Genomic DNA, 16,606 nt, shown 5'->3' on the forward strand with positions numbered 1-16,606 from the left:
AACAGCAACTCATATTCCGCTTGGGAACCCTGCAGCCCAATGGTATCAATGTGGACTTCACCAGCTTCAAAATCTCCCCTTCCCCCACCGCATCCCAAAACCAGCCCAGTTCGTCCCCTCCCCCCACTGCATCACACAACCAGACCAGCTCATCCCCTCCCCCCACTGCATCACACAGCGAGCCCAGCTCATCCCCTCCCCCCACTGCATCCCAAAACCAGTCCAGCCTGTCTCTGCTTGCCTAACCTGTTCTTCCTCTCACCCATTCCTTCCTCCCACCCCAAGCTGCACCTCCATTTCCTACCTACTAACCTCATCCCACCTCCTTGACCTGTCCGTCTTCCCTGGACTGACCTATCCCCTCCCTACCTCCCCACCTATACTCTCCTCTCCACCTATCTTCTTTTCTCTCCATCTTTGGTCCGCCTACCCCTCTCTCCCTATTTATTCCAGAACCCTCACCCCATCCCCCTCTCTGATGAAGGTTCTAGGCCTGAAACGTCAGCTTTTGTGCTCCTGAGATGCTGCTTGGCCTGCTGTGTTCATCCAGCTTCACACTTTATTATCTTGGATTCTCCAGCATCTGCAGTTCCCATTATCTCTGATACAAGTTTCAATCTGGACTGGTTTAGCCGACTCAAAGCTCCTTATGGCTCCACGTGTCCATCACCATTGAGTCACATCACCATAAGCACACCTGACACCCCTTCAAACCTACACCACCACTACCAACACCACCCCAGTAAATGTCTGTTTATGGTCCGTTGTTAGACAAGAATCTATCTGCCTCTGATTTTAAAAATATTTAATGACCACATCTCTACCAATTCTAGGGAAAATAGTTCCACAGACTCATAGCCTCTGCAAAAATAAAGGTATACTTATCTCCATCTTAAATGCTATTTTAAACAAGAAAACCAAAACAGTGTGGATGCTTGAAATCAGAAACCAATTATTTTAGACTGTATCCCATATTTCCAGTCTGTTCTGCATCCTACATCCAAAGTGGAGCACTCTTTTAGCATCCACCTTGCCAAGTTCACTTAGGATCCTTATGTTTCATTACGATCTCTTTCTTTTGAACTCAATACACCCAACCTTTCCTCATGATATATCCCAGGAATCAGCTCAGTGAACCTTTTCTGAACTGCTTTGAAAGCAATTACATTTTTATCCCTTAAGTAAGGCGGCCAACACATATTACACATAGTACTCTAGATGTGGCTTATCCAATGCATTGTATGACTGTAGCAAAAGATCTATACATTTATATACTATTTACCTAGCAATTAATTACAATTCCCATTTAAATTTCATTTAGCATTACAATAATTTGTGGTACATGCATGCCAACATCTTTGTGGATCATGTACCAGAACATACAGATCCCTTTGTCCCTCCGAGTTCCAAAATCTCTTCTCTTTTAAATAATATGTTGTGTTTTTATTCTCCTTGACAAAGTGGGCAATGAGAGAATTTTCAGAAAGGCAGGGTGATAACCATGAAAGATTTTATTCAACATCTGATTTTTTTTAGGACTGTATATTTTAAAGATGACCAGAGATCAGGTAAAAGTGAACCAGGGTATTGTGCAATGAGATAGGATTAATTAGTGATTTCATATGGAAGCCCCACTCATGTGTCATCTTCAATTATATATAACCCCTCCAACATGTCCTAGTTTCATATTTTTCTTAAATGTGAAGAACTCTTGAATTATCAAGTCCCAGTCATTGTCATTTTGCAGTATGTCTCTGTGATGGTTATCAGATATCATATATTTATTTCAATATGAGCTGAAAATGTTTGTATTTTGTTATGCACATACAGAACTTTTAGTCTTTTTTTATCATTTTTGCAAACTGTAGGCCTCTCTCCTCGAACATAATTAACTTTGTATGCTCTTTCCATTCTTCAATTATCATGTCCTTTTTAGCTACTTTAACCTCTAGCCCTTCCCCTCTCTCTTTTGACAATGGCAATATTGGAATTGTAAGATGAAGTGGGAGGCAAAGAAATGCCTTCAGTATCATTGATTAAACTGAAAAACATCTTAACATCAGACAATCAGGACTGAATGCTAAATAAGAATGAGAGAAGGTCAGTATAAAGGAAGATGAATGACATGCAGTTGGGTTGACATAGAGTCTAGAAAGAAAATGGAAATTGGTGATAGACTGAGAAATGAGAGTGGTCAAGATTTTTATGAAAATGTATTAATTTTTTGTTAAGAAAGAGAGTGATGTTGAATGAAAAGAAGAGATTAAGAAATAATCAAGCATAAGAGTAAGCAGCAGTGTTACCATGATGAAGAGTTGAGCCAGTGGTTGGCAATTGAGAGAGCAGATTGTGGAAAAAATCATGAGGTCATTTTATTAATGCAGCCTATAATGAGTGAATATTGCTGATTGCCCACTATGTACTAAACAATTTCCAGAATGAGTTTTGGCACTCAATAACAAAAAGGAAAAAATGGATAAACTAGCGTAAGAGCACTTGTAATTTGGACACAGATATTTAGACAGCAGCTAGGGGCAAGAGATTGCAAATGGTGAAAGTTGAACATATTTTATAAACTTAAATATGAGTTTCAGCAGCAATAAAAAATCTTGAAGCTGAATGTTTACTGAGGTCAGAAGTATAAATAATATGAAGTTGTGAGATGAAGAAACCTTGTGCACAATTTGTAGACTAACATCTCAAACTTAATTTTCAATTTATGGGAATATCATCTGCACTCTCATGTGTAAACTTTAGCCCGCTACACAAAATTAACTGTTTACAAATTATGGTAAGTGAGGGGATACTGCTGCAGTCTTAAAGCATCTGGCTGTGGCTTCATATGATATGATGTCATTGTGACATCATTCCTTTAACAAATGATCAGTACCGATTCTTGGATAAAGTTAAAATGAACCTTTTACTGTACATCACTCCAGATTCATTTATGGAGTCCCACTTAAGCCATTTCCTCACTCATCTATCCCGCTCCATATTAGTGTCTTTGATTTTAGGTATTACGCTGCAGCAGCATTTTCAGCTCCCTTGGATGATACAGAGAAGCCAAGGACTGCCTTGTCATGATCTGGGAGTATGAACACATGAATACAGTAGGTAGGTTGCTGCCATGCAGCCAAAATTATTTCTGAAACTGCACCAATTTACAGACCAGTGGTTTGCAAACTCATGTATTTAAAACCCTTGTTTCAGAAGGTCATCTTTATACTGGATATGTATCTTTTTCAAGGGCTTACTTCTTTTTTCTAGATTACTGCAAATTGAAAGGAAGATTTAGCTTCTTTCTCACACAATAGTGTCACTTTTAAACATATAAGTATCACATAATTGCTGGCGGAAGCTTTTTTCGTCTAATAATTCAAAGTCAACTGTGGCTAATAAAGAGGGCTTAAAGATTGCATCTGATCAAAGAAAGTTTGTTATAACATTTCCAAAACATGTAGTAAGCCTGAGGATTATCCGCAATTTAGAATCCAGCAAGTGTGGTCCAAAAAACTGATAAAGAAAGGGAAATGACAAAGCAAGTTAATGAGAAACATAAAGGTGATGGATAAAGCTTCTTCTGCCATGTGTGAAGAAAAAAAATCAATGCCACAAGTGGGTACGTTACACGCTGAGAGAGGAGAATTTATCAAGGAGAATGGGTCAATGGTAGGAAGCTAACAATTACATAGTGTCTGTCTTCACAGATGAAGACATAGAAAATCTCCCAGGAACACAAAGGAATCAAGGAACTGGTGGGGTTGAAATATTGAAATAATGTCACTGAATTAGCAGTGGCCTGGGCATATGAATTAAAATCCCACAAAAGCAGGTGCTGAAACTTGAATTTATCTAGTTACTATGTAACCATTAGGTATCTTGTGGCACACCAGTAGTGTCCTTACCTCTGAGCCAAGAGATAGGTTAAGATCCCACCTGGAGGTGTGTAATAACGTCTTTGAACAGGTTGATTAGAAAACATCTGGATGTGGAGACCAATTGTAATGTTTCCAACTTTGTTGATGGCACAAAACCAGGTGAGATTGTCAGTTGCAAAGAGAAATGCAAAGAGCCTTCCAGGGAACATCGGCAAGAGCATGGAAGATGGAATAGACTGTGAATAGTTAGGACACTACCTGCTTTGATAGAGAAGTATTTTATTAAATGGTAAATGGCTTGGAATTGATGATGACTGAAAGAACTTGGGGTATCCTTTTTTATGAGCCACTAAAAACACATGCAGCAAACAGTTAAGAAATTAATTGATATATAAGCATTCATCACAAGGGGATTTGAATATCAAAATAAAGATGTTTTGCAGCAATAGTACAGAACCTTAGTGAAACCACACTTGGAGTATTGTGCAGAGTTTCTTCCCCTTTATCTATGAAAAGATAAAATTTCCAGACTGGGAGTGCAATGGAGATTTAGAGTGTAACCCCTATGATGGTGATATTGTTCTATGAGGAAACATTGAAGAAACAGTATCTGTATTCCCTAGAGATTTAAGAATGAGAGGTATTGAAACATGCAAAACTCTTACTGGCATGATAGCATGGGTGTAGATAGGATGTATCATTTGACTGGTGATTCTAGAACCAGGGACAAGATAACCTTACAATAGGGGTTGGCCAGTTAAGAAAGAGGTGGAGAGGAATTGCTTCAGTCTGGACGTAGGGGTGAAACTTTGGCACTCTTGGTAGAGAGCTGTGGAAGCTCAATAAGCATGTTCAAGTCAGAAATTGATAGATTTCTTGATACTAATGGCATCCAGGGAAGTAGAAAAGTCTGTCTTAAATCTTTTGTTTAAATCTGAGCAAAATAAACTATGAAAGTATGAATAACAAAGTAACAAAGTGTGAAGCTGGATTAACACAGCAGGCCAAGCAGCATCTCAGGAGCACAAAAGCTGACGTTTTGGGCCTAGACCCTTCATCAGAGAGGGGGATGGGGAGAGGGTTCTGGAATAAATAGGGAGAGAGGGGGAGGCGGACCGAAGATGGAGAGAAAAGAAGATAGGTGGAGAGGAGAGTATAGGTGGGGAGGTAGGGAGGGGATAGGTCAGTCCAGGGAAGACAGACAGGTCAAGGAAGTGGGATGAGGTTAGTAGGTAGGAAATGGAGGTGCGGCTTGAGGTGGGAGATGTTGAAGCTTGTGAAGTCCACATTGATACCATTGGGCTACAGGGTTCCCAAGTGGAATATGAGTTGCTGTTCCTGCAACCTTCGGGTGGCATCATTGTGGCACTGCAGGAGGCCCATGATGGACATGTTGTCTGAGGAATGGGAAGGGGAGTTAAAATGGTTCACGACTGGGAAGTGCGGTTGTTTATTGCGAACCGAGCGGAGGTGTTCTGCAAAGCGGTCCCCAAGCCTCCGCTTGGTTTCCCCAATGTAGAGGAAGCCACACCAGGTACAATGGCTGAGTTAGCTATAGTCGATTGGAAAAGCCCATCATAAGATTTGATGTAGGTGAACACAGTCCACAACAAACATACATTCCTTTGAGGTAAGAACACTCAATGGTAAAGGTGGGTCAACTGTTTTTGAAGAAAGAATGCGAAGCTTGCATTAAATCAAAGGAATTAGCTTATAAGAATTCCTGATTGGGAAAAATTTAGGACCCAGACAAGGAGGACCAAGAAATTGATAAAGAAATGGGAAAGAAAATACAAATACAGGCTAGCAAGGAATACAAAACAGACTGTAAACACTCGTATTGACATGTGCGAAGAAATAAAATAACAAAAACGCATGAGCCTGCTACGGGTAGGGCAATCAAGTTGATGGTGCAAAACAAGGAAATGGTGGCGAATTCAAACTGTTACTTTGCATCTGTTTAATAGATACAGAAAATCTCCCCAAAATATGAGGCTGTCATGGTACTTGTATAACTGAGGAGCTAAAAAGGTGTAAAAAGTATTTATGATTATTAAGTAAAATGGAGAGCATAGGGTTTGGCGTATGTACTAGTAAACGTTGAGAACTGGCTACTAAACAGAAAGGAGAGAGAAGGAGTAAGTTCATCATTTTCAGGATGACAGGCAGTGACCAGTGGGAATCACCAAGGGTAAGTGCAGGGGTTATAACTATTAAAATCTATATAAATGATTTGGTTGTCAAGACTAATTGTAATATCTCCAAATTTGTCAATGACTCCAAAAAGGTTGGGAACCTAAGTTGTGAGAACTTCGCAAGGAGGTTTCAAGGGTACATGGGAAGGCCATGTGAATGGACTGGAACATGGTAGATTATATATTATCTGAATAATTGTGAAGTTAGTCGCTTCCATTGAAGAAAATTAGAAAGGCAGAATATTTCTTAATGATGAAAGTGTAAGTGTGCAAGGGGATTAGATGTCGTTGTTTATGAATCACTACAAGCAAGCATCCAAGAGCAACAAGCAATTGGGAATTAAATAATGCGTTTGTATTCATTTCAAGAGCATTTGTGTATAGAAATTACTTGCTTGACTTGCTTCAGTTGTTTAGACCCTTGGTGAAACTGTCACCTAGAGTATTGTACACTGTTTTGGTGTCTTTATTTTAGGAAAGATATATTTACTATAGAAAGGGTTAAATGGAGTTTTGTCAGTTTAATCCAGTGATGATAGAATTACTTTATGTGGAGAGTTTGAAAAACTGAATCTGTATTCCTTACAGTTTTGAAGAATGAGAGTTGAAACAATAACATTCTTAAAGGGAGTGACAGGCTGAATGTAGATGGGTAGTTTCGCCTGGTTGGTAATTCTAGACCAAGGGACATAATCTCAGGATAAAGGCGGACCATTTAACACTGAAGTTAGGAGGAATTGTTGACTCAGAGGATAGTGTGTCTTTGGATTTCTCTACTGGAATTCTCTACCCCAGGGTGCCATGGAATCTCTAACACTGAACATGTTCAAGACAGAACTCGATAGATCCATACAAACTAATAACATCAAAGGATATGGGAATATTGTTGGAAAATGGTATTGACCTGAAAGATCAGCCAGAACCTAATTGAATGGCAGAGCAAGTTTCATGGTCTAACTAGTTTACTCCTATTCCCATGTTCCTAATGGTTTTTGACATTGAAACAATTCTGAAAGAAAGGTGTGCCTTCCCTACCAATGTATCTATTTGTTGTGTCAATTTGGGATGAATATTCAAGTATCTGTGTAGAGGATTTCTGGTCATCTGCAATGGTCTGTTGTCTTTCAGTCTTTCAGACTTGACTACATAATGCTGGGCATTTATGTGAGCTTTCTCTTTTAAGCACTTGGACCAGTCTAATTTTTGTTTCATTTTAATCTGTTCAAGCACTTTTCTATGCTCACCTTAACCTTTGCTAAAGCCTTCCAAGTCTTGAGTAGCTCTGTAGTTTGGTTCTCTTTTTCTTTGCTGAGAGATTATTTAAGCAATTCCTTAAATTTTTGCTTGTGTTCATCTGTAGATTATTGTTTGCTTTTTGTAAAATAACAATTTTTGAGCTTTGAACATAGATATGATCCATTCTGGCATTAAACTACTTCTTTACTCTGGATAGCTTTCCCATCCTTAATTACTGTTATTTATTTACTATTTCTCCCAAGAATTTCTCTTTGTCCTTGGTAGCATTTGCCTGTTGTACAGTTGTTGACTGAGTGGTCAGTTCTAAAACTTTAAAGCTATAGGTTGAAATCACCTTCTGCTTGCTTCAGCAAATGCCTTATGCCATATGTGGCATTCTGTACTGATGGCTGGGGAACTCTTCATCAGAGAGGGGGATGGGGAGAGGGTTCTGAAATAAATATTTATTTCAGAACCCTCTCCCCATCCCCCTCTCTAATGAAGGGTCTAGGCCCGAAACGTCAGCTTTTGTGCTCCTAAGATGCTGCTTGGCCTGCTGTTCATCCAGCTTCACACTTTGTTATCTTGGATTCTCCAGCATCTGCAGTTCCCATTATCTCTGATGGCTGGGGAAGTTTGATTTCAACGTGGAGTTTTCCAACTATAATGGAGACCAGAAGTAAAGGTGGGACCTATGCCCTCTCCCCTTTGAAGCTTTTATCTCCTGACTCATCTCTAGCTCTAAGATGAACAAAGTGATTGAATCAGAGTCAGTGGGTTGATTCCAGAATAATTCGCTAACTCCTCGATTAAGAATATATGAACACCATTCCATAAGATCATATATGATCTGATAGTGCCATCAACTGTGCAGTCCTGTCCATGCTGGATAACTTTTGACTCCTTTGTTAGTCAAGAATGTATCCACTTTTCCTTAAATATATTGCAAACCCTGAACCCACTACTCTATGAGGAAGAGAGTTCCACAGACTTGATTATTTGAAAGAATAAAATTCTCCTGATCTCTGTCTTAAGTGAAATGTTCTCTATTTTAAAGCTGTGTCTCCTAGTTCTAGTCTCTGTCATAAGGGGCAATATGTTTTCAGCATCGACAATAGTAAATCCTCTCAGTATCTTAAATATTTTAGTAAAATCAGCTTTCATTATTCTAGACTCTAATGAACAGAGGCCCAGTCAGTTCAACTCTTCTCTAAACTGATTGACCTCCCTCCCAAGCCCGTCCCCACATTCCATTCCAGATATCAGTTGAGTGAACCCTCTGTCTTGCTTGCAAGGTTCAGCCTGTCTGGAAGACTATCCTTTTTGATATAGTGTAAGATCTTCCATAGAATGTTAAAATTTTGAAAGGGCTACAAGCTGCACCTCCACTATAATGGCGACATAGGTCCCACCATTACTTCTGGTCTCTGTTATAGTTGGAAAGAGCTGTTCTTTGAAATTTCCATATGAGCAATTATCCATGAGGTGCTATAAATAATTTGTAGAAGAGTCAATGGTTTCCACAGCTGTTAGATTCACCAATTAAACTTTACCTCGACTATAAGGTGGTTTCAATTAAACTGAAATAGAAGGAAAGGCTTCAATTACATCATCATATCTTGCAATTTATTTTGCCAAACATTGTCTAACTGAGATGGTATCAGCACTACCACTGGTCACTTACAACAAAACACTAACTCAGTCTTTGTAGTGTAGCCTAAAGCAATGTAGTATCTGGTAAACCATCAGCACTATCAATACACAGCCTGTTTGGGCACTTTCCATTTTCTAGAAGGTCTGGTGGCTATGGTGACCACAATATTTCTTTTCTTTCCCACACTTTTGCTATCTCACGGACCGTAGAATTGTGATTCTCTTTTATCGGGTTTTGTCTTTCTGTAGGTTGCTGTTGTTCACTAGAATTTTTTTTACCTCACTGCACTTCTTGCTTCTCATTACTTGCCACAATCTTGGTTTTGGACCTTGTGCTGCATTTTTAACAGCTTTTATGTGCATTTTGCCTCAGTGCCTAGGTTGTTCTTGATGTCCATCACTTATTTTCTTCAAACACTTCCGCCAATTCTGGGGTTGGATGTGAAGAGATGACTTTGTGGTTTACTCATAATATTGAGTATAACTCACTAGGTTTCATTTTGGGCTTCCACTTACTGTTTTCCTGAGGGTTTAGTAACTACGTGCCCCCATGTTTCTACATTGTAACGTTTACATTCTAATGAGTGAACTTTAATCAGCCTTATTGCTACTTCTGTTTTCGAGATGTGATAAGAGAATACATGCTGTTGCTGTCTTAAAGGCTTTCCAGCTCCAAGTTATCTAGCATCTAACATTGACGTAGTATTTTTTCACACATGTTCAGTGGTGAAGAGATATAATTACCCTTTACTCAGAACTGCCTAATGCCTAAATCATGTTCCAATTCCACATCATGCATTGATAGTGCACCACAGTTAGTATTTACAAAGGCTGGAGATGCATCCAGCTAGTGGCACCTGGGGTTGGGAAATGGTTGCGGAGAAGATTTTTCAAAGGAGATAGCTTTAACTGGACATGACATTGCCTAGATGAATGAAGCAGCCAGGAGAACAGAGGGCCGGTAGCCTTACTTTGCAAGCAAGTAGCCAAATGTTCACTCCACAGGTACTTAATCTGTTTTGGTCTGTGATGGAAACACATGAGCACCTCAGTTGGATTATTGTTTTACATCTAGATTTTAAACCAGCTCCCACAACTAACAATGACTCCTCGATGTGCTTCTGTCCGCTGTGCACTAATGCGTCTGAGACTATTTTGTTTTCTTGTTCTACTTTTGAGCATTAAATTCTGACCCTCTTCATGATGTTAACAAGCTCTTCAATGAGTTGAACAAATAATTATTTGGAACTGTGTCCTTTGCTGCCTTCCATTCCCATCTTTATTCAGAAAATTGAAGTGTATCACAAAAACATTATACTCCATCCAAAAGCACTATTTTCAAATCATCTCCACATTTGATCTCAGCCCTACAGACATCTGAAATTCCAGCCCTTGACTTGTCTGCATGTGTCCAAACTGGAGCACATTGAGTGACTCAGTTCTTTGCTGTGATTCTTTCAAGGATATTGTGCCTCATGCAGTTCTGTGCATCTAGTCATTCTGTTGTTATTAGTAGTTATTGAATAGACAAGGAATATCCCAGATTAAGATCCCAGCCTACACAAAACCAGATAATATTGTCTACCCTGGGTAGAACTCTGGGTACATAGTGGTAAATTAGAAATTAGCTCTTCAGATATTCTCGGCAGAATTGTGGATGTCTGATGATATCAGGACTTTGCTGGTACTTACGATCAAAAGATCTGCCAGTGCTCATGAACAATGGACATTTGAGTGAGTTAATGGGTGGGCATTGTGGAACTGCCCCTGCATGTAATCAATAGGATGTGTGGAGAAAAGGAAATTAAAAGGATATAGAAATGCCACAGCCATGTGGCGGTCAGTTAGCAAAGTGCTGTGTATTTATTCAAGCATTTAACAACAACAGTTTCTTTGCACCAACCCACAAAGGAAGGTTGTTCAATGCTGCTGGTTCACACCATTTTCAAAACTGGCATCTTCAACGAACAGTAACTGCAGGATAAGTGCCTCAATAACAAACTTGCTGACTGCAGTATTTGTCCGTTCCAAAGCTGATTATTTCAATGACTGCATAGTCACCACTTGCCAATAAGAAAACTGAGAGACAAAATATGTCAGGAACTGGTTCAAAGTAATGATGTTGGTTAAAAATGAAGAAAGTACGTAGCGTTCATAAACCAAAATAGTTACAGAACATGAAACTTCTTCCATTGGAAATGAGAAAGCACAGAATTTAATATTTTAAGGGGTGAGGGGACTGACATCTTGAACTTATTAAGAGGTCTATATACACTCAGTCATGATCAGTAAGGGTGGGACGTTTACTGATAAATTTAAATAATCTCATTTTGCTCTCCTGTAAGAAATTGTCACACTGTACATAGATATAAATCAGGAAAATTGAACCTAATTCTGTTCTTGTTTCAGTGCTCACTACCATGTGGTGAAAATTGAGCTCTAAATCATATCAGCTGCCTCAATCAAAAATGAATAAGGTCGCTGGCTTTGCACTGAGGCTACTTGAGTTTTCTACTTCGTATTCTGTGTCTGCTTAGATTACTCAATTAAAATGCATCGCACCAACATTTAGAAAGATCTGCACTTCACCTGCTTGTTGTTCGTTTCTAGTCCCCACTAAATAAAAATGGATTGGTCAGTTTTAACATCTTTCAGCTAGACTAATTTGCAGTAATTTCTGGATCAGCCAGGTGGATACAAGTGAATACCTGCGGTGACCGCTATTCAGCCAAATGACTCTTGAGGCCTTTAATGGACTCCCCTGCTGTTTATTATTCAAAAACACATGGTTCAGTTATTTTCAACTCCAGTGTTAAAATCTCTTCAGTTTTGTTTTTTGTACTTTACCCAACCAGCATTCCTGTTCCTAAGAATAAAAAGGTATCTTGCCAGGAATTAGATAGTAGTATTTACTGAGTTCAGTGTTGGATGTGATTCCATGTTGTAAAAATCATGCTGAGAAAATGACTTTTTGTTAACCACATGGAGTTTATGGACCAAATTGCATCCAGGTTTCCTAACTAAGTAACATTTCTGACCATCTTCCAACATTGATTCTCTATTTTCTAAATTCCCTTAATTGAGCTGAAAATACAGAGTGAGGGGAAAGATAATTTTCTTTCTGATTTTAAAAACATTTGTACAGTTGCTGCATGCTTCATTTTGCTGTTTTATTGCATCCACTCAGTATGTCAGCCTAGTAAACAAGGTTGTCTGGTGCAGAGAGTTATCCACTAATATTGGCCCATCCTGATTAACAGTAGGTCTGCGGTTGCCTGGTATGATTGTTACATTAATTTTTCAGAACATGTTTAGTAAAGATGTTTAGCACTGAAAAGGTTAAAAAAACTTGTCATGGACTTGGTGCACACATTAGTCTCTAGGGAGGAAGCTTGTAACCCAGAGACAAGCTTGTATTGGTGCCCCACAGTGACAGCTGGTAATGGAAATACTTGCTGCTCCAGAAAGGCCATTTAAGTGTGCCACTCATTCAGAGCCGTGTGCTGCAAAAGCTTCAGCTCCACCCATAAGTGTGGCAGGCTTTGTCATTCTAATTGACCTGTGTATGTGGAGAGCTGCCATTATTTACTTCTGGCTGGGGGCTTATGTTTACACAGCATGTTGGATTCCCGATGCCATGTCACAAGGGTGTAGTGTGTGCAAGTTCTGCTGCAATATCTTTAGGCACTTTTCTTTTCAATGTCTAATCTAGGTCTGTCAAATACATGTGCTTCTAGACTCAAGAGCACAGAAGGGATATAAGGCCTACAGGGAGGAATTACTCCTAATTTCTCAAATAATTGCTAGGCTGTTGCCTTGTTAGTCACTGGAAATAATATCCTAGTCCCTGGCTTTTATAGATAGTCTTCTAGGGACATTAGCTGGCAGCACCTTTTTAACTGAGCCCATTCACTCTCAAAATCAGAATACCAGAGCCTACAAAATTAATCAACACAGCTTCCATTATATATATTTTAGTTTGTTGTTGCCGTGGCAATAATGTCAGGGACATTGAATCTCCCCTCTTCAGCCATTGTTATCTTCCCTGGCCATCTGCTGTAGAGGAGTAATATTCTATCTCATTTGCATGATGACTGATATATGGGAAGCTTGGAAGGACATATGCTGCAGCAATCATGTGATGAAAATTAAAGTGAAAGTTTTGGGCCCAGAGCCGAAATCTGTGTGTGAGGCTGTTGATGTGCAAATGTTGAATATTGAGGGCTATGAATAGGGATGTATGACGTAGAAACGCACACAAATGCAGGTGCTTATCTCTATGCAGTCAAAGGCACTGGATATCGCATCTTGGGGACTGCTACAGCTCCAGTACAAGCAGATGAAAAGTAAGAGGTGTGAAGCATGTGCTGAGTTTAGATTAAACTTTCTTCTTGTTCTTGTTTGGAGTGAAAATATTAGCATTTATTCTTTGAAGATTAATCGTATGAGGAAAGAACAGAATTTTGTATAAGATTTGATACACATTATTCAATGTAGACGATTCAATTTGGTAAAAGTAATTTTCTGTAATCAGTTCTAGCTAATTAATGATTCAGTAGATCTAAGTGGAATGAAAGCTTTTTGACATTAAATTCTGAAAGCAACATTGTTGCTACTATCTTAAACATGTATTAGAAAAGAAAGATGCTGCATTCATCCTGAAATTTATTAAAACTTTTTTTAAGAAACAGTTTCTCTTTATGTACTTAAGTGCAGGCTTTTGGGCTTCGTAGGTAGGTTTTTTCAACAATTTGTATAAGAATTGAAAAATCTTCTATTTTGAAATCTGACTTTGTTCATGTTTTTGGAAGAAGGGAATGCATATGGCAAGAATATTTTTTACTAAGTACTGTATTTCAAAGCATGACCTAATTTGTACATTTCTGAATAGCTTTCTACAGCTTATCAGTACAATAACAATGTGAATGAACTAGCCTTAGGTCAAAAAGTAAAAAGAAAATATATTTTATCAGAAAGACAGCCTGGTTGTCAGCAGAAATTCTGTTGGCTGGTTGTTTTCTGGTGAGTGGTGCATCGATAATTATCATTATTAACCAGGAAATTTGTTCGGTAAACGAATGCTGCATTTCCATTTGTTCAGCTTTTAAGCATGTAAAGATCTTCAGCGATTTTCAAAATATTACTTATATTTCAATTAGGTGTGTGATACTATGTTTATATGCACAATATATTTGTTGACAATGTAGCCATTTCAAGTTTAACGGTCTGGTTAATATTAGCTTTTTCAAAAAAGGATTTCTTCTAAAATGTTTAAAATATGCTATCAAAGCAGGTACTGAAATTGAAACTAATCGGTATCATTTGCATTTAATGGTGAAGTAATTTTCAAATTCAGCATCTCATGTCTAGTAACGATATAACTTCCAATTGGCTAAGTTGATGAAGGGCAATGAAAGAAACCATTTCATACATGTAGCCTGAGTGTTTAATGGCTTAAAGTAAAAAAACAAATCTCTATAAAAGTATTTTGTCAATCGCTGAACTCTTTTTACAGATAGCATTTTGTAACCCACTGTAGCCAAGCAACTAAGATTTTCTTCTTTATTTCATCTAAGACCAAATTGTATACTAATATCTCTAAGTGTTTGTTTATAGGGCTGTTCATGTAATCCCTCTCACAGACACTGATATTACTGCACGTCCTTTATAAAGATGTAAAAAATGCCAGCATGCGTTATTTTCCACAAAATTTATATTGGCAACATTATTTTTTGCTGGTTCATACAGCTAATTTGGAGACCCCTGAAAATGACTGGATTGAGATGCATAATTAATCCATGCCTATTATTTCTGATACACGCAGCAGAGTAACTTCATAGTGCTTGCTAATTTGTATGATAATTACATGCAACCAGCGCAAAATGGACTGTTCAGTTTCTGAATGCCTCATCAGGGCACTCAAGTTTATGTGAGGCAACAACAAGTTAAAGTTAACCTGGACTGCACAAAGCCAGCCTGGCCCTCTTAAAAAAGCTCATGCTGGCTGGAGTAGGTGCTGAAATGGTTTTTGGAAAAAGACAGTCTGAGCCTGAGGAAGAGTTAATTGTGGTGCAATATATGAGATATGCTACAATGTTCTTTGTAATGCATGAATGCCTTGGTGGAGAAATTGAAGAGCGGGAGAAATCTATCCATTCACATGGGATCAAAACCTTTCAGATAACCTACTTGAAGGCAGTGGGATGAGACAGCCATAATGATCAATACCAGACATTGAGTAACAAGGACCTGGATGCAATGCTGAAAAACCTCCAGTGACCTCCAACCAGTGGTCAATGACATTGACTGTACCTTCCATATCCTACCAATCTCCCAACCATACCTGTAATTCACCAGTCAACAATTTCTATCGCTCGTTACTTGTACTTCACATTCAGAGCTTCACTTCACTCTCAGACTTGCTGTTGCAAGCCTCACACCCACATCTCACAGATTGCACACATTGCTTATAATTCAATTATGACAGCCATATCAGCCAAACAGATTGCACAACACTCAATGAAACAGTTCCGTGCATCTTTCAGGACAAATTGGTGTATAACTAGAATCAGCAGGATCTAACCAGAGGGAGACAGACATGGCTGCATCTCCATTACTAATGAAGGCACCTCAATGAATATTGTCATCACTGAGGCCATAACCAGTAGCAGAGCTGAAATAATCAAAGGTGATAGTATTTTCATACTTAAGACTCATTCTTGCATCTACTCTCCTCCCATTGCTCAGTTTCAATTGATTTACAAGCTATGGTGTAAGCAAGCAACTCTTGCTTTTCTCATCCTTCCTTCACCATGACCATATCAGATACCCAATTGTTATAACCTACCAGTGCTGTGGGAAAGAACAGGTGATAGAAGAGTAGAAAAGGATAGAAACTGTGACAAAAAAGAGACACAGTCAGTTGCAGCTACCAGCTGAGATACTGATATGTACACAATGTAGCGATAGTTTAAAGGGCACATTTATGCGTAGGTGTGACATCAGGGATGCATGACCCATGATAAGGACAAAATTAAAGATAGAGCAATTGTTCATTCATCAGAATACAAGAGTTTAATTGCAGACGACTCAGATGAGAACATTCATGGCACTGTGTACAGGGAAAGATTAACAAGCCAGTCAGAATGCCTTTGTACAATGTTAAGGAAGATGATAGAGTCTGGTACCAGTTTGACACATGACTTTGTGAAAAGCCAGAGCCTAGTCTTTACAGTGTGGCAGTAGTTCTCAACTCTAGTAGCATTCTTGTGGATCAACCCATGGTGCAGCATTTAACAGTTTTGCACTAGAAGCTCAAAGAAAATGTGAGCCGCCATTTAAACTCAAACAGCTCTCTTTCAAGCTCAGGCTGCTTTTCCCTTTATTCAAAGAATCTTCTAGTGAATCATAAGGGTGATTAGGTTATATCTGAATGCAATATAGCAAGGTTTGAATTATAAACTTGGTTTGCTTGTTTATTTTGTGGTGATTATTATTTCAGCATTGTGACCAAGTGAATTCTATGGCAGTCAGTAATGGATTGTGGTATAATTTTTGAAAAGGTGAATCTGAGGTTGAATTTATGAAGATTGAAGACAGATGAGTGAGTCATGGACAAGGTCTTCTTCCTCATGCTTATCAGCT

The 16,606-nt window shown here is 38.7% G+C and overlaps 1 protein-coding gene across 8 annotated transcripts in view; it reads left to right on the top strand.

Moving 5' to 3' along the window:
- The window catches only part of st18 (ST18 C2H2C-type zinc finger transcription factor), a 343,587-nt gene that overhangs the window by 104,392 nt on the left and 222,589 nt on the right, over positions 1-16,606 (top strand). For 5 of the 8 annotated variants that reach the window (XM_048529869.2, XM_048529872.2, XM_048529873.2 and 2 more), the window contains exon 1: positions 13,205-13,308. The exons of 2 other annotated variants lie outside the window; for them this stretch is intronic. In XM_048529869.2, coding sequence (XP_048385826.1) covers positions 13,224-13,308 — 85 coding nt within the window. In that variant the 5' untranslated portion in view covers positions 13,205-13,223. Of the gene's footprint in view, positions 1-13,204; positions 13,316-16,606 lie in introns of those variants that run through there. One more of the 8 variants, XM_048529875.2, reaches the window with a different exon arrangement.

The sequence above is a fragment of the Stegostoma tigrinum genome, chromosome 5 (assembly GCF_030684315.1).
Source record: "Stegostoma tigrinum isolate sSteTig4 chromosome 5, sSteTig4.hap1, whole genome shotgun sequence".
Classification (NCBI taxonomy): domain Eukaryota; kingdom Metazoa; phylum Chordata; class Chondrichthyes; order Orectolobiformes; family Stegostomatidae; genus Stegostoma; species Stegostoma tigrinum.